The sequence below is a fragment of the Eutrigla gurnardus genome, assembly GCF_963514095.1.
Source record: "Eutrigla gurnardus genome assembly, chromosome: 24".
Classification (NCBI taxonomy): domain Eukaryota; kingdom Metazoa; phylum Chordata; class Actinopteri; order Perciformes; family Triglidae; genus Eutrigla; species Eutrigla gurnardus.
Window position 1 is genome coordinate 12,546,453 of NC_139935.1, and position 27,109 is coordinate 12,573,561.

The following is a 27,109-nucleotide window of genomic DNA, read 5'->3' on the forward strand; positions in this document are numbered from 1 at the left end:
AGTGAAGATGCTGTTGAGTACAGCTCCTGTCCTGGCAGCGCCTCACCTAGATCAGCCATTCCAGTTGCAGGTGGACGCCAGTCAGGTTGGGGCTGGGGGTGTCCTGATGCAGAGTGATGATCAGGGAGTGGTTAGACCGGTCAGCTTCTTTTCTTCTGAAGAAGTTCAACCGTCATCAACTGAACTACTCTACAATAGAGAAGGAGGCGCTGGCGTTGGTGTGGGCTCTGCAGCATTTTGATGTGTACGTGGGAGGTGGGGTCCATCCGGTGGTTGTGTATTCAGACCATAACCCTCTAACCTTCCTCCACTCTCTGCAGAGTCCAAGCCAGCGGTTAATGAGGTGGACACTCTTTTTACAGCCCTATAACTTGAGCATCAGACACATTCGTGGCGTGGACAACGTAATAGCCGATGCGCTGTCGCGGGCGCCAGAAGGGTTCAAGTAAACCAGTTCCCCTGACCGATCCCATTTAACATTTTGCCTTTCCTCCCTTTGACATAAATATTGTTTAATTTCTTTGTTGCCGCAGCCTTGTTTACAGAGGCCGTATGTTGGGCCTCTGTTTTAAGGGGGAGGGTGTTACGTCCCCCTTCCCTGGCGGTCAGGGAAGGTGTCCTTCCCCTGTGTGGTGGGGGGAGGCGCTGCTTCACTACTTGGGCCATTTGGCTCTTCCCTTTCTGCAGCAGGTGCAACTGATTGACCTGATTGGCCTGGTTGGCCTATAAAAGGAGGAAGACATCCAGCCTGTCGCTCTCTCGCTGCCTGGGTGACTGAAGCTGCTGCCAAACCTCATCGTCTTCATTTTGGTTTTGTTGTACATTCTCATTACACCAGTCCATTACACATTACACATAGTTAAGCTGCCATCTACACTGATACTTAATTTCCTTGTTAGTGCCTTTTATTGTTAAATAAATATACCAAGAACTTGTCACTGCGTGTCTCCCAATTTGTTATGCCATGCTTGAGCCATGTGGTCATAACAGTCACACATACAGAACAGGGCCTTACTATTATGCATCTTTAACTTGTTCCATGTAATGTCAAACATTGGCCAGCAGATGTCGCCATATTTAACTGGATCCAAACACTGAACGTTTCCACACATTGCTTCGTATTGATTCAGTGGTTCAGAAAGCTTCGGTTTCTCCGTCACTACGTGTTGAACCGTCGTTAATAGAAGCGCGTGACGAGTTAACGGAAAGAACCCCGCAGAGAAGTACAACGTCGTCATCTGGTGTTTGGGTGGAGTTGTTCAGTTCCACTCCTTTAACGGCTACTTACTAGCTAGCATCGAAACAAAAGCCCAATCCCGACATCCCCCCTCACGGACTCACGCACTTTGATGCGCGTTCACGTTAGGTCCCTGAGGGTTCAGGTCTTAGACCTTAGGGGGGACATTGGCATTTGGCCCAAGATGTCGCCCGTCTGGTCATTTCTCCGTTGTTGTCATGGCAACATGTGACCTTTATGGGATGCTTTCATACGTTGTGCTGACATGAAGTGCAGACTGACGGATCCATACAGAATCATTCTAAAGTCAATCACTGTTTCAACTACAGTCCTATGGACCATCGCACACATATCAGACAGTATATATAGCAATAATAACAATAATTATAATAATAATAAGCAGGAGACCACAGGGAGTCGGACCCCATCTCAGTAAACTGAAAATACCATCACCAGTGTCTTTTTTATCTTATTACTGCCATTATGTATTCCTTAATATTATATTTATAAATGATAGATACCACTCAAAGTGGTCCAAGACTGATCACATGATGATGTGAAACTACTTGAATTTAAAAACTGGCAAAGTGATTGAGAACAATGATTTGACACGTTGGAGTCAAACATTTCTTTACAACATTAAAGAGACCAATCGGAAACGGAGACAGACTTTGGACTTTTGATTGGAGGAACTGTTTGATCCCAGAATGCTCTCTGCCAACTCGTCAGCTGTTTGCTCTCGGCTGGAACACAAAAACAAACAATATGACAAAGTTCACAAATATTGCTGTAAATATGGTAAAAAGTGACTTTTAAATACTCACCACTTTTTTAACCGTTAGGAGCTAAATGTGTCAACATGTAGCCGTTCATTTCAGAGTGTGTCACGTGAAAAAACAGACAGATACATCACATGATGTAATATATATGTATTTATTTTCATTTGCACAAAGATTCCAGAGGAGCAGTCGTTGGATGTGAGGATTCCTCCATGTTGGACTTCACCACTAAGAGCCCTGTTCCATGTTATTCTTGTACTATGGGGAGCTTTGCTCCGTTCTATTGACTGGAACACTGTTGATGATGTGAGCCTTACCGTTACACTGAGCCTGCTAGCACTGCTAGTTCACTGGACCATAGATTACCATCCGCATGAACACCTGGGTGATTCATGCATCTGGTTTTAAGTCCAAACACTGGGACTACTATCACTGCCATGCACCAGCATTTTTCAAACACAAACAGTCCTTGAGCTCTTGCTTTGACTTCATGATAGAATTGTGAATAAATAGTGAAGTCTGTAGTCTGTCTTCTCTTTAGTCTGTCTTCACAAATCTCAAACAAACCAACACGCTGAATAGATCTCAGGCTCCTCCAACAAAGCTACTTAAATGTGTCCAAAACTAAATCACAGCACTTCAAAACCACAACGTACCACATGAAATAGTCTAGAAATCAAATATAGGCAGAAAATGGAACATAGAAACATGAAATGAGAGATTTGTGGTCGATTGTAATTCCAAAACAAATATACAAAGTCAAGATTTCAATGTTCTACTTCAACTGCATCGACCTGCTGCATATGTTTCTTATGTTTATTCAGATTGTTTGCTTAGTTATGACCATATTTCTCATCAAAATCTGTTCAGTACAAAAATGAGCAAACTCCCTGAGACAGATGCTTCATCATTATTCTATATACAGACTTTTATTTTGAAATTTACCTTGGATTTACTGATCATCCCATGGCCTCATATTTGTTAGTTTTTGGTATTTTTGTTTCATTTTGCTTTTTGCTTTCTCTTCTCATCATATAAAACATCGTCCTGAATAAAAAGTCACGATAAACAACAACATTCCTTAAACTAAGTCAAATGAGCTCAAAACTTATGAAAAACAGCAAAATCAAGTACAATTGTTAAGAAATGAGCAAAATGATTAATAAGAGTAAAATCCTGAAATACAAAATCAAATACTTGTTTATAAAGTACAACATTAAGTCAACACTTTATGTACAAAATGAAGCAGAATTCTTATGAATTATGAAAATTGGTTCATCACAAAAATAAGCTGTTCATTGTGATTCTCTTCAGCTAAATGTGTCCTGCTGCCCAAATCGACTTCACAACAACAATGAGCCATGTGAACCACAAGGGGGCGCTGACGTGAAGTCATGACATGTGACTAACAGATGAAGTCGTGTGAAAACAGTCTCTGGGACCTCCAACAGGACTCTGCAGTCCTGGTGCTGGGAGATTTCAACCACGTCTCCATGAAGAAACCTGTTACCATAGCAACAACAAGCCTCGCTTCAACAAGGAAGTAAGGTTCCTATGCAGTGAGACAAATGCTGCATTTCAATGTGGCGACAAAGACCAATACAAACTCCTTAAATAGCAACTTCAAAAGGCAGCTCAAACAGCTGAAGCCACTTCTAGAGTCACACCTGAAAACAAGCTCCAAGTCCATGACTTTAAGGGGGTTTGGCAGGGCCGGCACACAATCACTAACTACAAGACCAAGCATCATGTGAGCCCCCCTTCCTGAGAGGCTGAAGGATTTCTAATAATAATAATAACACATTCAATTTATATCACGCTTTTCTGAACCCAAAGATGCTTTACAGACAAGAGATAAACAGACCATCAGACAAAACAATGAAAGAAAGAAGATGGGTTTGGAGGCGGGACGGGAATATGGTGAGGGACTCAGAATCACCGATGGTTTGGGGAAGGGAGTCCCAGAGCCTGGGAGCTGCCCTGGAGAAGGCTCTGGCCCCGAAGCTGTGGAGGTTGGATTTGTGGATGGAGAGGAGACCGGCTGATGTGGATCTGAGGGCCCAAGAGGGTTGGTAGGGGGGGATGAGGTCAGGGAGATGAGGGGGGGCCAGATGGGGGAGTGCCTTCTAGATGGGAAGCCAGTGGAGAACACCAGACTGGAGGGGCTCAAACAGGTTATTAATGTGGAGATGGGATTGTAATTGTGTCATTTCTACTGTAGATTGGAGTCCAGTGAAGCTCAGACCAGCTCTCTCAGTCTCCCCACCCTAGGTTGGCTGGTCCACCCTTTTCAATCTCAGAGCATAATGTCAGAAGGCTGCTCCACCATCAAAACATCAGGAAAGCGGCAGGGTGCTTACCAGGGTGAAATAGAACAGCTGGTGAGGTGGTGCCAAGACAACAACATCATCCTCAATACATCTACAAGCAAAGAGCTGATGGTTGACCTCAGAAAGAAGGCAGCCCAACACCTCCCCCTCTCCATCTATGGCCAACTTGTTGAGAGGGTCTTCTCCTTCTGCTTCTTAGGTCCCACCATACACCAGCCCCTCTCATGGGACCTGAACATCAGTGTCATTGTCAGCAAAGCCCAGCAGAGACTCCACTTCCTCCATCAGCTGAGGACATTTGGGGTTAGCAACAGAAAGAAAGTAGTGCACAGAACCTCCGAGGTCATTGGCTGCAGTCTGCTTACCATCGCCTCACACTATGACACCAGAATCATCAGGAAGGCTAGAAACATCCCCACTGACCCCTCCCACCCAGCACATCACCTGTTCACTCTTTTACCATCAGGGAAGAGGTACAGAAGCATCACCAGCAGATCCTCACGCTTCAGAGATAGCACCTAGCTCCAAACCCCCCACTTCAACATGGACATCTTTTCATGTCCAGAGTAATAACAATATAGTAGAAATGTGATGAGTCATATTTCCAGAGGAACATGCGTATGAACATGAGCTGGTGTCGGTGTGTTAGAAACCCATGTGGATGTGAGAGGAGCTCCTTGGAGGTGCTACTCTGCTCCCCGAGCTCCTTCCTGTTCAGTCGGCCCTCCTTCAGCTGCACCAACGCCCAGGTTGTAGTAATCCGGCTCCACGTCCTCCCGTCTGCCCGGCTTCTGCCCCCTGCTGGCCTGGAGAGAGGTGACAGCACACAGACATGTGACTTCCTGCATGGCTCCTCTCTCCAGGTCAATGAACACAGACTGAGTCAGTGCTGTCAACAACAGACATGTGTCAGTACCTTACAGTAGAAGTAAAGGCCGACCTGCGCCGACAGCAGAATCAGCGGCACGGTGACCAATCTGATGATGACAGGTCTCAGATCTGATGATCAAACACATGGACAGTCATCACATGACTCATCATGACTCCAACAGCTGCCATTCAACACAAACTAGGGACCTGGCATTCTGTCCTCCAGTCCATTGTTTGCTGTCACCATTTACAGACCTGGTTTCACTTTGTTCACTAGATCAGGGCTGGATTCCAGAAAGCAGGTTTAGTTAAACTCTGAGTTTGTTAAGCCTGAGAAGAGGGACACTCTGGGTCCTCTGTTCCACAAAGACAGGGAACCTAAACTTCCACCTAATAGATATGGAAGCACATTGATTGGAGCAGCCTGACGTCGGGACACGATGTCAGGCTGCTCCAATCAACATTTACATTTTACATTTCACTTCTTCCAGTCATGCTAATCAGGAATTGAACAGTCAGCTTACCTACGACAGTGACAGAGAGCAGACGGCTCTCATAGGAGAAGTTATGAGAAAGAACATGGACGTGATAAACACAGCTGTAGCGTCCCTGGTGGGCGGGCTCTGCAGCAGGAAACAGGAAGTGGGCAGTGTGATTGACAGCTGGCTGGGTGTAGTTGTGTGCTGAGTTGGAGGAGGTGAAGGTGAGCTGGAAGGAGCCTCCTGGGTACTGTGGCTGGACGGAGCAGAAGACGATGAAGGTGGAGCGCCTGAACGCCTGAAACCCCTGCTGCTGGGCCTCGGAGACCCCGTCCATGGAGGAGGACATGGAGATGTTTGGCTGCAGCAGCAGGTCTGTAAAGACAGAGAGATGATGAACGGTCACATGAGGCTCGTTGGAGATGAACTGCTCCTCGCCTGGAAAGTAGACGAGATCAGGCGGCAGCAGCAGGAGGCGGAGCCTAAAAGCTGCCGTCCAGTCCAACACTTTCCAGCAGCCTTCATAGACGTCACAGGAAGTTATAGAAACAGTTACATCCTGTTAGATGCTACCTGTAGTTTGTGAACACGTTCAGATTGATATATTTTTTAAGAATTCATTTGGATTTATTCATATTTGTTCATAAATATCTGGAAATGTGTGTATGTTGCATTTTATTCTCTCCTTTCCTCTCTTGATGTCTGCCTCGTAAAGCATGATGTAACTACTTGTTTTGATAAGTGCTATAAATAACCTTTATTATTGTCATTATAATTATGGTTATTATTATTATCAAACACAAAAGATATGTTTGAAAACTTTTATTGCACAACATGAGACTTACAGCCCATAATCTAGCGTTAAACATTAGAATGAGATCAAGATACGCTGTGGAAACAGGAAGTGATGTCACAAGTCTGCCAGGTGAAGCTCAGCAGTCTATGGAGGGTCTGAAGCTTCCAGAAACCAGCCCACTTCTCTACATTCTAGGACGTCATTGTCCTGGAGAACTTTACAGTTCAGTCCAGTGGAAACCACTGACTGTCACTGGGACAGAGGAAGGAACATACTGGGAACACTGCTGTCATAGATGATGTCATAGATGATGTCACTGAGGGGCTTACCTGAGCAGGTGAGATCCAGGATGGAGTAAGAGGAATCTGATGTTGCACACTCCCTCAGAGTGGATCCAGAATGAACACAGTCAGACCTGATCCACCACACAGGTCTTCTTGAGGACTCCTTTCTCCGTCCTACAGAAACAGCAGAGCCACAGTCCAGCTCTCTACAGGCAACAGCTGCTTCCTTCAGGGTCCAGCCATAGTCTTCCACTGGTCTCCAGTCTCCCTGAAGTCTCACCTCCAGTGTTCCAGCACAGCGACTGGCTCCTCCCACCAACCTGACATCATCAGGCTCTGAACAGAAAGAAGAGAGTCGTCAGTCAAAGAGCAAAGTGAGTTTGATGAGAACAGAAATGAACCAGATCAAAGCTGCAGCTCCTCTTCTACCTGAGCAGGTGAGTCCAACAGCTTTGCCAGGTGAGCAGGTGTTTCTATCTGAGCCTGAGCTTCTACAGTCCAGGAGAGCAGACTCATGGCCTCCACACTGGAACTCTTTGGTCCACGTTGGAGCCCCCACGTCTCCATAGAGCGCCCCCTGGAGGACTGAAGGAGCCCCACAGCCAAGCTCCCTACAGACCACCTCTGCATCCTGCTGGTCAAAGTCAGCTTCACACACTGAGGACCACCACTGGTTGGACTGGTTGGACTTCACCTCCAGTCTGCCTGAGCACAGACTAGTCCCATTCAGCAGCCTGACAGAGTCTGGAGAGATGATAGAAGATCAAATAGAGAGAGAGAAAAGACACCAGACACCAGAGAAAAAGATGTCATGAAACTATTCAGTGATTCAAACTGGACTCAAAACAATTCCACCATCAGTTCATCATGAACACCAGAACAAATGGTTACAACACCACAGCCTGCAGCCATGTTCCATCACATTCCCGTGTCCTCGTGGCTTAAGGGTGAAGCTGATGTGGTCTCTGTCCCACTGTGACACCGAGGTCCACAAGCAGACAACACAACACTTCACTAACTGTGGATGCTCCACGTAATAAGGCAGGGAGACACCAACTGTGCCACGTTAACACCATATCAGCCGTGTGACAAAGAAATGTGTTGCACTCTCTTCACACAGCACTGCTGTTGCAGAATAGTGGGGACGTCCATGTTCTCCCTCATGGTCCTCATGCAGCCGCTAACCTGTGATGATCACATTAGAGCTGCACAGTTTGATGTGTGCACGAGGGCGGAAGTTTGCATCGGGACGATAAGGACAAGTCACAACCAAAGTTTGGGAAAGACAGACTTGTTCCAACCAATATTTTGATGTTTTAATATAACAGAATGTTATTTTACATAATGCATTGAATAGAATATTTTTGGGCAAAATTCACCGTTTTCAGTCCAAATATGTCATTCGTGTTGATCCAAAGGTGGGGGGGGGGGGTCGTTGGCATCATTTCACATAGACTGGAGTGAGACTATTGGCGTTTCAGAGTGTGATCTCCTTCACAATAAAATATCTTTGGTGGAACATCAAGATAACGGCATCGTCGTCTTCTTCACTTTTCAATGATACTGGCTTTGAGGTAAGTCTCGTTATCTGCCAACGATATAATATGCTGTTTAATGTTAAATGCTGTTTTGGCTGATCGTTTTTCCCGGAGCGGGACGTTTCCATTCATTGTCTATGTAAGAAGCCCTGTAATGCCATCGCGGCGAGTTTCGAGAGACGGCGCCTCCCGCAAGCTTTTTTTTTAAACTGAGCATTGTCGATCTAAAATAAAGACAGATTCAGCAACTGCATAGCTTATTTCTCGCCTAAAATGTTTTCAGAAACACGTTTCGGTGAACTATTTTCGTAAAATAAAGTAAGATTGGGAAGGTTGGGTGCATGGTGTGTTTGTGTGCGCATGCGTGGGACACACGTCTCGCAGCCATATATGAGCTGACTGAAGGAGAGCGTTACCTTTGAGAGAATGTTTATATACTTTGTTGAATATGTATCCATGTTAACGTTGTGCAGTTTAGAACAGAAACAGTCTGTTGTTTAATGTGCATCTGACATCAAGTTACTTTCCTCTGCTACTTAATGTTCTGAGGTTGCTGGCAGCTTTTTTTTTTTTTGCATTTTCGTTCAGACCTATTATTATTAGTGTGTTGTCTCTGCATACTAGGTGTTGCCTAGTAGCCGAAGACATGCTCATTTTATTTTGTGTAGAAAAAAAACATGGCAGTCTTAAATTACAAATAGAGCATTTTATTTTGATGGCTTTCAGGTTTATTGTTTTCGTAAATTATTAAAATGTGTTGACAAAAGTCATTTAGTGATCTGATTATATCTGTTTCATAATATGTCAGCAAGCAATGCATCAAGACTGTGTTGTAGATGTGGAAGCCTTTCCCCTTGTAAAGTTAACCATATCCACCTTTCATATGATGCAAACATAATGTTGGTGATATTAATGTAAGATGATTGCACAAGAGATTGACACTGATATGTGCTTTTGTTGATTCTTTTTAAAGAAAAGGCAGAGACTCAGAAAACCAATCCAGTGTGGCAGCATTTCAGCGAGACGACTCCTGCAGCACTGGCTGACACTCTTTCAGCACTTTACTTGTTCTACCTCACCTGCTGTTAATATTTGTTCAATATTGTTCTACTTGTTCTTGTTCTACCTCACCTTTTTTAAGTTCAATACATATTCCATCTTAAATTGACACTTGTAATATTTGTAATCAGTGTCATTTTTAACATGTAAATTGAGGGAGCAAAAGTAATATTGGCTCCAAATATCGGCTCAAGAAAATTGGCAGGCCGTATCGGTCATCGGCCAAGACTGATGATCAGAAAATCGGTATCGGCATCGGCCCTAAAAAATCCATATCGGTCGATCCTTAATCTGGACAGTTCTTTTCCAGAATGAGAGCTCAAAGAGGAAGACGCTATCTATGTAGCACAGCTAGCGTCAGGGCTGAGGTGCAGATGGAGCTGGGCCTGGCTAAAGGTTCAGGTCAAGAAATTAATTAGAGCCATCCCATGTCTCATTATTACTGAGGATATTTTCTTTGAGCACAGGGTGTCTGTAGGTCCTTGCATAAAAGCACCAGATGTGTTAAATGATTCATGTGAATCAAATTCTTTACAAAGTAGGAGTAAAAATACATGAAAAGAAGCAACCAACTAGTTAGAATATATAAGACAAGTCAATAAAAAGATAAAGGATAAATAAAGAATAGTAAAAGCAACAGGTGACATGTAGGTTAAAACCAATAAAAAGAAAGAACACAATAAAAGTAATAATCCAGACCTTCAACCAGACTCCTGGGGCTCGTTCCAGAAAGCAGGTTTTCCTGAAACTCTGAGTTTGTTAACCCTGAGAAGAGGGAAACTCTGAGTTTTCCGTTCCAGAAAGAGAGTGAACTCAACCTTTAGGTCAGTTACCATAGTAACCAACTCTGTGAACCTAACCTGCTCGCTGGCAGGTTTGCTTCAACAAACCCTGAGTTTCTCCTACATGTCTGCCTTTTTCCGAAATCTGAACCAACTGAAAACAATGTCCGTCCTTTCCTCGTCAACCATCGCTATGGAAATAAAAGTGATTCTAGCAGCTTTACGTCGGGAGAGGATTTTGATTACTTAGAAGGAAATTACCGTTTTTCCTACCGATCACATATCTAAACAATATTCTCCGACATTTTCAACATTTCATATCGTGGACATAATCCAGATTCTTTGCTGAGCTCTAGATTTTTTGCGAACGGGAGTTTTCTGAAAAAGGACATTTCTTTGTTGAAATAGCCGCTTATATTTACTGTTTAATATGTGAAATATGATTAAAATCATATGCCTTAGTCTACATATTTGTGCAATATTCTTATGCTTAATTTTCAGCTGCAGCCACTTTCTTTTTGTGCCTGGGGGGATTACACCGATATGAAAATGATTATTTGCTCACTGCGCTACTTTGTGAACCACGGGAGTTGAACCTCTGTCGCCTGAACCGTAGGCAGCGTTGCTAACTGTTACACCAGTGTCACGCTGTGGGACTGTAAGTAAAGACTTATCACCTTTAGATCAATCGACTGTTTCATTCAGTTATACACATTAACTCAGGCAGTGATTATCTGCCACGCCAACTGTCTCTATTTTGATGCAGTTACGTAGCTCCGCTTTCTAAGGATGACCTCGTTTTCTACATAAACACTCAGTAATATCTCTTACTCTCTCCCGGTTGCCATGGTGATTCGTAGTATCGGAGCTCCATTGATGATGGCTTTATAGAGTCGGCAGGCACGCGCGTAACTCAGAGTTTACATCCTCAGAGTTGACTGAACTAATTCAGAACAGCTGTTCTGGAACAGAAAACTCAGAGTTGGTCGACTCAGAGTTCAGGGTTCGGTTCAGAGTTGGTTGAGCCTGCTTTCTGGAAAGGGCCCCTGGACGGTGCCGCTAGAAAGGAATGTTTCCAGTTTAGTTTTAAAGAACAACAGCATCGGGGCTCACCCACCATGATGAAAAGATAAAGGCACTTTCACCAGTTTTCCTGGAGAGCCGGGGAATAACCAGACGGCCTGTTCTAGACCACCTGAGAGGTCTGGCTGCTTGGTACCTCACAAGCCTGTCAGAGAGATATTGGGGTCCCAGACCATGTAGGGTCTTAAAAACACCATTAACATGAACAAATCAAGTCTAAAATGGACCGGAAACCAGTGAAATGACCTGAGCACAGCTGTTATATGGTCCTACTTCCTGTTTGTAGTTCTCTACTGAAAGGAGTTTGGTAAGACTTTAGATGGAAATGAGGGACGAGAGATGAAAGGTCACATTTACCCTCCGTTCAACAAGATGGACCCTCAAAACAGGAAGTGATGTCACAGGTCTGACAGACAGACAGACAGTCCCACTGACTGTCACTGGGACCGAGGAAGGAACATACTGGGAACACTGCTGTCATAGATGATGTCATAGATGATGTCACTGAGGGGCTTACCTGAGCAGGTGAGATTCAGGATGGAGGAAGAGGAGACTGATGTTGCACACTCCCTCAGAGTGGATCCAGAATGAACACAGTCAGACCTGATCCACCACACAGGTCTGTCTGAGGACTCCTCTCTCCGTCCTACAGGAACAGCAGAGCCACAGTCCAGCTCTCTACAGGCAACAGCTGCTCCCTTCAGGGTCCAGTCATCACCTTCCACTGGTCTCCAGTCTCCCTGTCTCACCTCCAGTGTTCCAGCACAGCGACTGGCTCCTCCCACCAACCTGACATCATCAGGCTCTGAACAGAAAGAAGAGAGTCGTCAGTCAAAGAGCAAAGTGAGTTTGATGAGAACAGAAATGAACCAGATCAAAGCTGCAGCTCCTCTTCTACCTGAGCAGGTGAGTCCAACAGCTTTGCCAGGTGAGCAGGTGTTTCTATCTGAGCCTGAGCTTCTACAGTCCAGGAGAGCAGACTCATGGCCTCCACACTGGAACTCTTTGGTCCACGTTGGAGCCCCCACGTCTCCATAGAGCGCCCCCTGGAGGACTGAAGGATCCCCACAGCCAAGCTCCCTACAGACCACCTCTGCATCCTGCTGGTCAAAGTCAGCTTCACACACTGAGGACCACCACTGGTTGGACTGGTTGGACTTCACCTCCAGTCTGCCTGAGCACAGACTAGTCCCATTCAGCAGCCTGACAGAGTCTGGAGAGATGATAGAAGATCAAATAGAGAGAGAGAAAAGACACCAGACACCAGAGAAAAGATGTCATGAAACTATTCAGTGATTCAAACTGGACTCAAAACAATTCCACCATCAGTTCATCATTTACAGTTTTTCTCAATTGCTTTGCCACAATTCTCAAAAGATAATGAATATTTTCTAAACAACATATGTAAACCTCCAAACCACTGGCCACTGCTTCACAACAGATTATCATTTCTCATTCTTTTAAATAATTTGCAAATATTTTAGCACATATATGCAAATGAGAACAATTATCTACAATTTGCACAATTAATGATTGAACATATCTTGCTGATCAAAACTGATTATGTTGCTTCTCAGTTGAATAGTTGTTCTCTTCAAAACATGTATGAATTCTTTCATGGTGTGAGTCATCACATGTACAATAGTCCGTTCAACTGTCTAAATGTGTCAGCATATATACTAGGGGTGTCAACGTTTAATGCTAATGCTAATGCTAATCCCATGAAATCAAAGCCATTGTAAGTGGTTGCGCATGGATCCCGTGCTGTTACTATAAGCCAACTTTGCCTGGCATGAATTACACTCAACTGTTGTACATATAATACTACACACACAGGGCTTGATGTTGTTTTGAAGGAGCGCCGTCTGCATATATTTCTAGTCAACACTCGACCTGCATCAGCGCATGTGAATACGAGCGGATCTGTGCGAGCAGGCAGCGCGAGCGCAGCGGATTTTGGACGGAGACACACAGCCGCATTTTGATTATAAAGTACCGGTCCGGTCCGGTTCCGCTCACACCACGAGTCTGAAGAGTGCAACAGCTTATCAAAATACAGTGTCAACTTTCCGAGTTTTCAAAGTAGAAAGCGACATCGTGGTGGTTCAACGAGGCGGACGGTCATCAGAACAACATCAAGAACGTACACGAAGAAGAACGTAGCGGGGGCGCGCGGTGAGGATTGTTGTGGCCGCGCGCCTCAAGGAGCAAGTCTCCACTGTGCTGCGCGGAGATGAGAGAGGGCAGCTCATATCAGACACTATACGGCCAGCATTTTTAATGTTTTTTTTTTCACTAAACGGGCCAGTAAATATTCCTTCGCGGGCCGGATACTATAGCCGTATATATTGGTGAGAAATAAACGAGGAGGAGGGAAAATGACGTGTAAACGGTTATAGATTTTTCTAAACGGTTACGATTTATTATTGTATCGTTGACACCCCTAATATAAACCATGAATATCATCAGTGGTGGACAGTAACGGAGTATATTTACTTAAGTACTGTACTTAAGTACATATCCAGAGGATTTTGTACTTGAGTATTAGATTTCTTTGGTACTTATTACTCTTACTTGAATACATTTCCAAGACAAATACTTTTACTTTTCAAGGGCGTAGAATTGGGTAGGGACGCTAGGGACACGTCCCTACCAATATTCAGCCGCTACTGTGTAGTCACTATCAATACAACCGCTGTCCGTAGTGTTTAGTCAATGATTATGGCACACAAAGGGTTATGTCGGTCTCTGCTAGAAGTCCCGCCTCTAACCTAAATACCGCTCCCTGATTGGCTGCAGGTTTCTCGCTAACTTACATGTGATTGGCTGTCCCCACTGTCACTCCTTCTGCTTGTTAAAACTACCTGCAACCTGCTAGTTGGACCGGACGAGAGGCAGTGCATGTTATCTGCAGGTTGTCAACATGTTCGGCATTTGTTCTTCCTGGGTCACGTCAGCTAGATGGATTTTAATATCAGTGGTGTCATTTACATTTGTGTTTGTGTCTGTTTGCGTGCGTGTGTGCGTGTGTGTGTGTGTGTGTGTGTGTACGTGTGTGCGTGTGTGTGTGTGTGTGTGTGTGTGTACGTGCGTGCGTTAGTGTGTGCTGTCCAGGATTTGAAGGATGTCAAAGAAAAGAAAAGTGTATAAGAGACTTCTTTAGGAGTCAAAGTGTAAGTTATTTCAGGGTGTATAGGTAGAGGCTCAACAATACAGATATTGAATAAAAGAGAATATTTAATGCCAAAGAGATACACTTTGTTAAAGTTATTTTTTCATTCTTATTTTCATGTATTTGTGTAGAAGAGAGCAACGGTTTAAAAACACAAATAAAGAACATTTGTGGTGGAAATACAATAAAACCTCAGATTCTAGATGATCATGTGATTTTATAATTATCAAATATAATTAATTCATATTAAGTAATCTTAATATTTAGTAAAAGCCTTTTTTGCTCAGGCAATAACTGTACCATCAAGCTCTATGATCATTGTATCCCTAATGTATCTGTTCATGTCATGCATCAACACATTGTGTAAGGTGACAGACTGCAGAGAGGCTGGAGGAGGTAGAGAAGGAGAGGCTGGAGGAGGAGGAGAAGCTGGAGGAGGAGGAGAAGGAGAGGCTGTAGGAGATGGAGGAGGAGAAGCTGGAGGAGGTAGAGAAGGAGAGGCTGGAGGAGATAGAGGAGGAGAAGCTGGATGAGATGGAGGAAGAGACTTGACAATAGTGATCTGACAGAAATCTGCCAGCAGTTCATTTCTGTTACAGACCGGCGTGGGCATGTGTTTGGCTCTTTCAAATAGAAACAACCAGTGGACACTAATCTGCTTGTATTTAAGTATTAGTGACAAACACATTTACATTTCATTTATATTTATTTACAATGTTGTATTGTATTTATGTATTTCCAATGTTGTTGATGGACAGTAGGCTATGTTAATTGACAGTATGATGCACAGTAGCACTACAGCCCTGAAGCCCTGCACTAAAGAGTAAAGATGAGAACTCTTTGAAGTTGCCTACTTGTCTTTCATTAGTTGCTTTAACCTATAACATCTTCATGACGTGAAATTATGATTGCTCGAGTTAATTTCTAGAAAGGCTGAAAAGTACTCGTTACTTTCAGGTCTGCTCTTTTTTTTCTTTCTTTTTGTTTTAAATACTATTGAACACAAGCTGTGTTTGTCAAAGAAGGAAACCTATCACAGTGCACGCTCTCCACTGGGATCTACGTAAAAGCAGAAATACGTAATCCCTCCCCATAAGGATACCGCCAAAGTAGCCACGCTCTCCACTGTGTTTGTCAACACAAAACCGCGACAATGGCTGAGTCTCAGACTGAGTGTGATAATGATCCGGAGGAACTTTCAGAACATCCTTGGCCTTATCTGGACTCCATGTTTGAGTTTTACAGAGTAAAAAACATGGACACAGACAAACAGTCATATATTTTCCAATGTGTATTGTGTTTGCCGAAGGAAAACTACATCTCTGCTTTCAACAACTCCACGTCCAACTTAAAGAAACACGTTGACGTAAGTTAACCAGACTTTCACCGTGTGTTTTTCCTATTTGTCTCGGTCAATGTCATCGTGTTGTGAGAATGTGAGTGTGTGTTGATCACAAAAACTACATTTTGTAGGAAGTGGCACTGTGTGTGTGTGTGTGTGTGTGTGTGTGTGTGTGTGTGTGTGTTGTGGTTTGAAACGGAGACAGACAAGACAGACATGGGGAGACAGAGTTTGTTGTGCTCCTATATTGTCCTTCCTGTAAAGACAAGTGACCTCAACATTGAGTTATTGAAAGCAGAGATGTCGTTTCTTGTAAAACAGTGATTCTCAACCAGTGGTGTGGGGACAACATTGGTCTTTGAGGGGGTTCCAGTTCCCAATGATAGAGAGTTCGTTGGACGGTGCAGGTTCATTTGGTTACAATTTCAATGATTGTTAATAAACATCTGCATCTGCAACATCTGCTGTAGTCCTGTGATCCCATTCATTTTATTTGAAATGTACTCTTACTCTTACTTTTATTTAAAGTAAATTTAATAGCATGTACTTTTGGATACTTAAGTACCTTTTAAAAGCAAGTACTTTTTTACTCTTACTCGAGTACCATGTCGACTGAGCTACTTTTACTTGTAACGGAGTAAATTTTGACCAGTAGTATTTGTACTCTTACTCAAGTACTGGGGTCGTGTACTCTGTCCATCTCTGAATATCATTATGTACTATGGAGTATTTTCTAACGTCCACTAAACTGGTAAATTGTCTGTCAGGAGAAACTTGAACTAACCAATGAGGAGTTTGTCCCATCTTACATCAACCAATCACACGTCATCTCCAGTCAGCTGACAGGTGCTATTCATGAGTACGGCTGTTACCAAACATATTTATAGAGCTGGACTACAACAGAATAACCACAACGTCTGAACATGGAGGAACCTGCTCAGGTACATCATGAACAGGGCAACTGTAACCGTTTCCATGGAAACGTGAGTGCAGTGTGTAATACTGTAAAAGAAACTTGTACTGATGAAATCAGCATGTGGATAGTATTCAGTTTAGTGTTCAGTTCACTGGACAAACAGAACATTCTAGTAGAGGAAACATTCAGGGTCAACTAAAGAAATAGGACAAACCTGAAATGTGGATATAAGGAACATTTCCAGGCTCCACTGCCGTCCTGAAAAACATCTAAACATTCTGACCACCATTGTTTCCATGAGGTCAAAGGAACTTTTCATTTGGAGGGCAGAGACTTTTTATATGAGACACTAACTTTGTTTTGAAGCACGACTTCAATGTTTTGAGTGAGTTCTGACCTTTTGCAGGTGAGTTATGGTGTTGTGTTGGAACATGGAAGCTATTTAGACAAATCAGGTTCTGAGAATATTAACAAAGTTTCAAGAGATGAGCCAAAGATATTTAAATAAACTGTAACACCAGAACACATGTTTAGAACACCACAGCCTGCAGCAGTGACACACAGCAACATTACTGATGATGTCATAGATGATGTCACTGAGGGGCTTACCTGAGCAGGTGAGATTCAGGATGGAGGAAGAGGAGACTGATGTTGCACACTCCCTCAGAGTGGATCCAGAATGAACACAGTCAGACCTGATCCTCCACACAGGTCTGAATGAGGATTCCTCTCTCCATCCTACAGAAACAGCAGAGCCACAGTCCAGCTCTCTACAGGCAACAGCTGCTTCCTTCAGGGTCCAGCCATAGCCATCCACTGGTCTCCAGTCTCCCTGCTGTCTCATCTCCAGTGTTCCAGCACAGCGACTGGCTCCTCCCACCAACCTGACATCATCAGGCTCTGAACAGAAAGAAGAGAGTCGTCAGTCAAAGAGCAAAGTGAGTTTGATGAGAACAGAAATGAACCAGATCAAAGCTGCAGCTCCTCTTCTACCTGAGCAGGTGAGTCCAACAGCTTTGCCAGGTGAGCAGGTGTTTCTATCTGAGCCTGAGCTTCTACAGTCCAGGAGAGCAGACTCATGGCCTCCACACTGGAACTCTTTGGTCCACGTTGGAGCCCCCACGTCTCCATAGAGCGCCCCCTGGAGGACTGAAGGAGCCCCACAGCCAAGCTCCTTACAGACCACCTCTGCATCCTGCTGGTCAAAGTCAGCTTCACACACTGAGGACCACCACTGGTTGGACTGGTTGGACTTCACCTCCAGTCTGCCTGAGCACAGACTAGTCCCATTCAGCAGCCTGACAGAGTCTGGAGAGATGATAGAAGATCAAATAGAGAGAGAGAAAAGACACCAGACACCAGAGAAAAAGATGTCATGAAACTATTCAGTGATTCAAACTGGACTCAAAACAATTCCACCATCAGTTCATCATTTACAGTTTTTCTTAATTGCTTTGCCACAATTCTCAAAAGATAATGAATATTTTCTAAACAACATGTGTAAACCTCCAAACCACTGGCCACTGCTTCACAACAGATTATCATTTCTCATTCTTTTAGACAAATTGCAAATATTTTAGCACATATATGCAAATGAGTACAATTATCTACAATTTGCACAATTAATGATTGAACATATCTTGCTGATCAAAACTGATTATGTTGCTTCTCAGTTGAATAGTTGTTCTCTTCAAAACATGTATGAATTCTTTCATGGTGTGAGTCATCACATGTACAATAGTCCGTTCAACTGTCTAAATGTGTCAGCATATATACCATGAATATCATTATGTACTATGGAGTATTTTCTAACATCCACTAAACTGGTAAATTGTCTGTCAAGAGAAACTTGAACTTCACTAACCAATGAGGAGTTTGTCCCATCTTACATCAACCAATCACACGTCATCTCCAGTCAGCTGACAGGTGCTATTCATGAGTACGGCTGTTACCAAACATATTTATAGAGCTGGACTACAACAGAATAACCACAATGTCTGAACATGGAGGAACCTGCTCAGGTACATCATGAACAGGGCAACTGTAACCGTTTCCATGGAAACGTGAGTGCAGTGTGTAATACTGTAAAAGAAACTTGTACTGATGAAATCAGCATGTGGATAGTATTCAGTTTAGTGTTCAGTTCACTGGACAAACAGAACATTCTAGTAGAGGAAACATTCAGGGTCAACTAAAGAAATAGGACAAACCTGAAATGTGGATATAAGGAACATTTCCAGGCTCCACTGCCGTCCTGAAAAACATCTAAACATTCTGACCACCATTGTTTCCATGAGGTCAAAGGAACTTTTCATTTGGAGGGCAGAGACTTTTTATATGAGACACTAACTTTGTTTTGAAGCACGACTTCAATGTTTTGAGTGAGTTCTGACCTTTTGCAGGTGAGTTATGGTGTTGTGTTGGAACATGGAAGCTATTTAGACAAATCAGGTTCTGAGAATATTAACAAAGTTTCAAGAGATGAGCCAAAGAAATTGAAATAAACTGTAACACCAGAACACATGTTTAGAACACCACAGCCTGCAGCAGTGACACACAGCAACATCACTGATGATGTCATAGATGATGTCACTGAGGGGCTTACCTGAGCAGGTGAGTTTCAGGATGGAGGAAGAGGAATCTGATGCTGCACACTCCCTCAGAGTGGATCTAGAATGAACACAGTCAGACCTGATCCCCCACACAGGTCTGTATGAGGACTCCTCTCTCCATCCTACAGAAACAGCAGAGCCACAGTCCAGCTCTCTACAGGCAACAGCTGCTTCCTTCAGGGTCCAGTCATAGCCATACACTGGTCTCCAGTCTCCCTGACGTCTCATCTCCAGTGTTCCAGCACAGCGACTGGCTCCTCCCACCAACCTGACATCATCAGGCTCTGAACAGAAAGAAGAGAGTCGTCAGTGAAAGAAGTGAAGATTCTGCTTTCTTTCTCTCGTGTTAATTTCTCTATTTACCTGTTGAGTTGTGATTTCCTTCAACCTGGAGTCCTGGAGAAACACAAACATATATATTGTTTTCATTCAATGAAATAAAATCAACAAACATGTTTTCAAATGATGTTGAAGAGAGCGAATATCTGGTCGATGTGACCACTGCTCTTTGAAAATCCTGTTTGTGTCCACTCCTGCATCCATCCTTCTGAGGACAAGCAGATGATGGAGGGAGACAGGAGAGAGACAGACAGCAGATGATGGAGGGAGACAGGAGAGAGACAGACAGCAGACGATGGAGGGAGACAGGAGAGAGACAGACAGCAGATGATGGAGGGAGACAGGAGAGAGACAGAGAGCAGACGATGGAGGGAGACAGGAGAGAGACAGACAGGAGATGATGGAGGGAGACAGGAGAGAGACAGACAGGAGATGATGGAGTGAGACAAAAGAGAGACAGATAGCAGATGATGGAGGGAGACAAGAGAGAGACAGACAGCAGATGATGGAGGGAGACAAGAGAGACAGACAGCAGGTGATGGAGGGAGACAGGAAAGAGACAGACAGCAGATGATGGAGGGAGACAGGAGAGAGACAGACAGCAGATGATGGAGGGAGACAAGAGAGACAGACAGCAGATGATGGAGGGAGACAAGAGAAAGACAGACAGCAGATGATGGAGGGAGACAGGAGAGAGACAGACAGCAGATGATAGAGGGAGACAGGAGAGAGAAAGACAGCAGATGATGGAGGGAGACAAAAGAGAGACAGATAGCAGATGATGGAGGGAGACAAGAGAGAGACAGACAGCAGATGATGGAGGGAGACAAGAGAGACAGACAGCAGGTGATGGAGGGAGACAGGAAAGAGACAGACAGCAGATGATGGAGGGAGACAAGAGAGACAGACAGCAGATGATGGAGGGAGACAAGAGAGAGACAGACAGCAGATGATGGAGGGAGACAAGAGAGAGACAGACAGCAGATGATAGAGGGAGACAGGAGAGAGACAGACAGCAGATGATGGAGGGAGACAGGAGAGAGACAGACAGCAGATGATGGAGGGAGACAAGAGAGACAGACAGCAGATGATGGAGGGAGACAGGAGAGAGACAGACAGCAGATGATAGAGGGAGACAGGAGAGAGACAGACAGCAGATGATATAGGGAGACAGGAGAGAGACAGACAGCAGATGATGGAGGGAGACAAGAGAGACAGACAGCAGGTGATGGAGGGAGACAGGAAAGAGACAGACAGCAGATGATGGAGGGAGACAAGAGAGACAGACAGCAGATGATGGAGGGAGACAAGAGAGACAGACAGCAGATGATGGAGGGAGACAAGAGAGAGACAGACAGCAGATGATGGAGGGAGACAGGAGAGAGACAGACATCAGATGATAAAGGGAGACAGGAGAGAGACAGACAGCAGATGATAGAGGGAGACAGGAGAGAGACAGACAGCAGATGATGGACGGAGACAGGAGAGAGACAGACAGCAGATGATGGAGGGAGACAAGAGAGACAGACAGCAGATGATGGAGGGAGACAAGAGAGACAGATAGCAGATGATGGAGGGAGACAAGAGAGACAGACAGCAGATGATGGAGGGAGACAAGAGAGACAGACAGCAGGTGATGGAGGGAGACAGGAGAGAGACAGACAGCAGATGATGGAGAGAGAGACAGACAGCAGATGATGGAGGGAGACAGGAGAGAGACAGACAGCAGATGATGGAGGGAGACAAGAGAGACAGACAGCAGATGATGGAGGGAGACAGGAGAGAGACAGACAGCAGATGATAGAGGGAGACAGGAGAGAGACAGACAGCAGATGATAGAGGGAGACAGGAGAGAGACAGACAGCAGATGATGGAGGGAGACAAGAGAGACAGACAGCAGGTGATGGAGGGAGACAGGAAAGAGACAGACAGCAGATGATGGAGGGAGACAAGAGAGACAGACAGCAGATGATGGAGGGAGACAAGAGAGACAGACAGCAGATGATGGAGGGAGACAAGAGAGACAGATAGCAGATGATGGAGGGAGACAGGAAAGAGACAGACAGCAGATGATGGAGGGAGACAAGAGAGACAGACAGCAGGTGATGGAGGGAGACAAGAGAGACAGATAGCAGATGATGGAGGGAGACAAGAGAGACAGACAGCAGATGATGGAGGGAGACAAGAGAGACAGACAGCAGGTGATGGAGGGAGACAGGAGAGAGACATACAGCAGATGATGGAGAGAGAGACAGACAGCAGATGATGGAGGGAGACAAGAGAGACAGACAGCAGATGATGGAGGGAGACAAGAGAGACAGATAGCAGATGATGGAGGGAGACAAGAGAGACAGACAGCAGATGATGGAGGGAGACAAGAGAGACAGACAGCAGGTGATGGAGGGAGACAGGAGAGAGACAGACAGCAGATGATAGAGGGAGACAGGAGAGAGACAGACAGCAGATGATAGAGGGAGACAGGAGAGAGACAGACAGCAGATGATGGAGGGAGACAAGAGAGACAGACAGCAGGTGATGGAGGGAGACAGGAAAGAGACAGACAGCAGATGATGGAGGGAGACAAGAGAGACAGACAGCAGATGATGGAGGGAGACAAGAGAGACAGACAGCAGATGATGGAGGGAGACAAGAGAGAGACAGACAGCAGATGATGGAGGGAGACAGGAGAGAGACAGACAGCAGATGATGGAGGGAGACAGGAGAGAGACAGACAGCAGATGATGGAGGGAGACAGGAGAGAGACAGACAGCAGATGATAGAGGGAGACAGGAGAGAGACAGACAGCAGATGATAGAGGGAGACAGGAGAGAGACAGACAGCAGATGATGGAGGGAGACAAGAGAGACAGACAGCAGGTGATGGAGGGAGACAGGAAAGAGACAGACAGCAGATGATGGAGGGAGACAAGAGAGACAGACAGCAGATGATGGAGGGAGACAAGAGAGACAGACAGCAGATGATGGAGGGAGACAAGAGAGAGACAGACAGCAGATGATGGAGGGAGACAGGAGAGAGACAGACAGCAGATGATAAAGGGAGACAGGAGAGAGACAGACAGCAGATGATAGAGGGAGACAGGAGAGAGACAGACAGCAGATGATGGAGGGAGACAGGAGAGAGACAGACAGCAGATGATGGAGGGAGACAAGAGAGACAGACAGCAGATGATGGAGGGAGACAAGAGAGACAGATAGCAGATGATGGAGGGAGACAAGAGAGACAGACAGCAGATGATGGAGGGAGACAAGAGAGACAGACAGCAGGTGATGGAGGGAGACAGGAGAGAGACAGACAGCAGATGATGGAGAGAGAGACAGACAGCAGATGATGGAGGGAGACAGGAGAGAGACAGACAGCAGATGATGGAGGGAGACAGGAGAGAGACAGACAGCAGATGATGGAGGGAGACAGGAGAGAGACAGACAGCAGATGATGGAGGGAGACAGGAGAGAGACAGACAGCAGATGATGGAGAGAGACAGGAGAGAGAGACAGATAGCAGATGATGGAGGGAGACAGGAGAGAGACAGACAGCAGATGATGGAGGGAGACAAGAGAGAGACAGACAGCAGATGATGGAGAGAGAGACAGACAGCAGATGATGGAGGGAGACAGGAGAGAGACAGACAGCAGATGATGGAGGGAGACAAGAGAGAGACAGACAGCAGATGATGGAGGGAGACAGGAGAGAGACAGACAGCAGATGATGGAGAGAGAGACAGACAGCAGATGATGGAGGGAGACAAGAGAGACAGACAGCAGGTGATGGAGGGAGACAGGAAAGAGACAGACAGCAGATGATGGAGGGAGACAAGAGAGACAGACAGCAGATGATGGAGGGAGACAAGAGAGACAGACAGCAGATGATGGAGGGAGACAAGAGAGACAGATAGCAGATGATGGAGGGAGACAGGAAAGAGACAGACAGCAGATGATGGAGGGAGACAAGAGAGACAGACAGCAGGTGATGGAGGGAGACAAGAGAGACAGATAGCAGATGATGGAGGGAGACAAGAGAGACAGACAGCAGATGATGGAGGGAGACAAGAGAGACAGACAGCAGGTGATGGAGGGAGACAGGAGAGAGACATACAGCAGATGATGGAGAGAGAGACAGACAGCAGATGATGGAGGGAGACAAGAGAGACAGACAGCAGATGATGGAGGGAGACAAGAGAGACAGATAGCAGATGATGGAGGGAGACAAGAGAGACAGACAGCAGATGATGGAGGGAGACAAGAGAGACAGACAGCAGGTGATGGAGGGAGACAGGAGAGAGACAGACAGCAGATGATAGAGGGAGACAGGAGAGAGACAGACAGCAGATGATAGAGGGAGACAGGAGAGAGACAGACAGCAGATGATGGAGGGAGACAAGAGAGACAGACAGCAGGTGATGGAGGGAGACAGGAAAGAGACAGACAGCAGATGATGGAGGGAGACAAGAGAGACAGACAGCAGATGATGGAGGGAGACAAGAGAGACAGACAGCAGATGATGGAGGGAGACAAGAGAGAGACAGACAGCAGATGATGGAGGGAGACAGGAGAGAGACAGACAGCAGATGATGGAGGGAGACAGGAGAGAGACAGACAGCAGATGATGGAGGGAGACAGGAGAGAGACAGACAGCAGATGATAGAGGGAGACAGGAGAGAGACAGACAGCAGATGATAGAGGGAGACAGGAGAGAGACAGACAGCAGATGATGGAGGGAGACAAGAGAGACAGACAGCAGGTGATGGAGGGAGACAGGAAAGAGACAGACAGCAGATGATGGAGGGAGACAAGAGAGACAGACAGCAGATGATGGAGGGAGACAAGAGAGACAGACAGCAGATGATGGAGGGAGACAAGAGAGAGACAGACAGCAGATGATGGAGGGAGACAGGAGAGAGACAGACAGCAGATGATAAAGGGAGACAGGAGAGAGACAGACAGCAGATGATAGAGGGAGACAGGAGAGAGACAGACAGCAGATGATGGAGGGAGACAGGAGAGAGACAGACAGCAGATGATGGAGGGAGACAAGAGAGACAGACAGCAGATGATGGAGGGAGACAAGAGAGACAGATAGCAGATGATGGAGGGAGACAAGAGAGACAGACAGCAGATGATGGAGGGAGACAAGAGAGACAGACAGCAGGTGATGGAGGGAGACAGGAGAGAGACAGACAGCAGATGATGGAGAGAGAGACAGACAGCAGATGATGGAGGGAGACAGGAGAGAGACAGACAGCAGATGATGGAGGGAGACAGGAGAGAGACAGACAGCAGATGATGGAGGGAGACAGGAGAGAGACAGACAGCAGATGATGGAGGGAGACAGGAGAGAGACAGACAGCAGATGATGGAGAGAGACAGGAGAGAGAGACAGATAGCAGATGATGGAGGGAGACAGGAGAGAGACAGACAGCAGATGATGGAGGGAGACAAGAGAGAGACAGACAGCAGATGATGGAGAGAGAGACAGACAGCAGATGATGGAGGGAGACAGGAGAGAGACAGACAGCAGATGATGGAGGGAGACAAGAGAGAGACAGACAGCAGATGATGGAGGGAGACAGGAGAGAGACAGACAGCAGATGATGGAGAGAGAGACAGACAGCAGATGATGGAGGGAGACAGGAGAGAGACAGACAGCAGATGATGGAGGGAGACAGGAGAGAGACAGACAGCAGATGATGGAGGGAGACAGGAGAGAGACAGACAGCAGATGATGGAGGGAGACAGGAGAGAGACAGACAGCAGATGATGGAGGGAGACAGGAGAGAGACAGACAGCAGATGATGTAGAGAGAGACAGACAGCTTAGCTTCTTTTTAAGTTGTGATTTAGAGAAAATGGGCCTGCAGCCATATAAACTACATTAACTAGCTAAAGTTAACATTAATGTTAGCTTAACCCATTTAATCCCAAATTTTTCCCAGACATGGAAATATCCAAATCATATGTCATTACTAACTCTTTTCAATAATCAATCATTACTTTTGAAAATCTTCATGGAAAATTAGGTGAAAAGTGTGTTTTATGGTCACAAAGGTGACCGGTGGGATAATGTCTATGTTAGCATATTTCTCCTTCACAGTCTTATAAAATACTTCTAAAATGTAAAACTCTGTTTCTGGCAGCATCTCCATCATCGCCACTAAAATACTTCATCACATGCTAGTGTGACTATTTTACATATCAAAAGTCCTCATACATCACCGATATGAATACAGAAAGCAAACTCAAAACATCTCCTTTATTGTAACATTGTGACTTTTGGAAAATGTATTGAAACCTTCATGTTCTAACTTTGTTATAACATTTTATCTTGTACTTTAGTTCAATATTACTTTAGTGCATTCATTGTAACATTGTAATATTTAATCTGTAGACCAGTCACATGATTCATTTACAATATAGGGGTTATTCAGGATAGAGGTATTCTGCATTCAAGAAGAGGAAAGCATCAAACTAAACTTTGATATATACATGTATATATTTATGTGTGTGTGTGTGTGTGTGTGTGTGTGTGTCTCCCAACATAGTCCATATCTGATCCATCACTATCACCATCACTGAGGACAGCATCTTTCTCATGTAACAAGTACATGTACATCTAGATACTGTACATTGTGTTATCCCACTGGTCACAACATGTTTCTTCATTCTGTGACTTCAGTGAACAGAGTTGAGTGATTGTAAATACATATATCAATACTAAACATCTTAAAGATGATGTGAACCAGAAATATTAGTCTTATCTTCATATTAACATACTTTACTAAGCTTGTTTTGTTGGAGCTTTCATGCAGCCATCCTCCTCTACAGGTGCAACCAGGAAGTAATCAGCTCTGGTCATGTGACATTTACACTAAACATGCAACACTGCACATATGTCATTGAGAGGTTTTATTACTTCAATACTTTCTGGAAATGGATCGATACAATATTCAGTAATGTTTTTAGGACCTGTTAACTGAAAATGTTTTCATGGTCACTATAGTGACCGATGGGATTAAATTTAAAGTGCACAGCTTAACCAATGTTAATGTTATTTAATTTACCTGACAATGTTCCTCTCTCAGCCTGAACCATCATAATATCAAATAAAAAGGATACAAATTATGATCTCAGGCTCCATTTTAATCAGGTAAGTTAGTTATGTCTTCTTTGTGCTTTAGGGTCAACAGCAGCTGGTTGCTAAGCAACGGGAGTGGCAAAGTGTGAGGGCGGGAACAGCAGGTGACTCAAACAGGAAGTCCTCTGTAGATCAGACCGTCTTGGCCTTCACGTTCTACGTCAGCTGTGTTCTCTGAAGGATGAGTCGCTGAATTTAGACACAACTATTGTGTTTCCTGTGACCCCTCCACAATAAAAGTTTATCTAGTTGAGGAGTTTTAATGTGAAGCAGCAGCATTTAAATGCAGCTCTGACACAGAGTGAACAGGAAACAGTGAGGATGATCAATCAGATGGACTTAC

At 44.9% G+C, this 27,109-nt stretch overlaps 1 protein-coding gene across 1 annotated transcript in view; it reads right to left on the reverse strand.

Moving 5' to 3' along the window:
• Nucleotides 1-4,568: 4,568 nt before the first annotated feature.
• The window catches only part of LOC311010070 (scavenger receptor cysteine-rich type 1 protein M130-like), a gene marked incomplete at both ends in the record, with an annotated part of 71,731 nt that continues 49,190 nt past the window's right edge, over nucleotides 4,569-27,109 (reverse strand). The window contains 8 exons of the mRNA XM_084004551.1: nucleotides 4,569-4,634; nucleotides 6,954-7,111; nucleotides 7,205-7,519; nucleotides 11,755-12,042; nucleotides 12,136-12,450; nucleotides 17,277-17,567; nucleotides 17,661-17,975; nucleotides 19,273-19,563. Coding sequence (XP_083860677.1) covers nucleotides 4,569-4,634; nucleotides 6,954-7,111; nucleotides 7,205-7,519; nucleotides 11,755-12,042; nucleotides 12,136-12,450; nucleotides 17,277-17,567; nucleotides 17,661-17,975; nucleotides 19,273-19,563 — 2,039 coding nt within the window. The remainder of the gene's footprint in view (nucleotides 4,635-6,953; nucleotides 7,112-7,204; nucleotides 7,520-11,754; nucleotides 12,043-12,135; nucleotides 12,451-17,276; nucleotides 17,568-17,660; nucleotides 17,976-19,272; nucleotides 19,564-27,109) is intronic.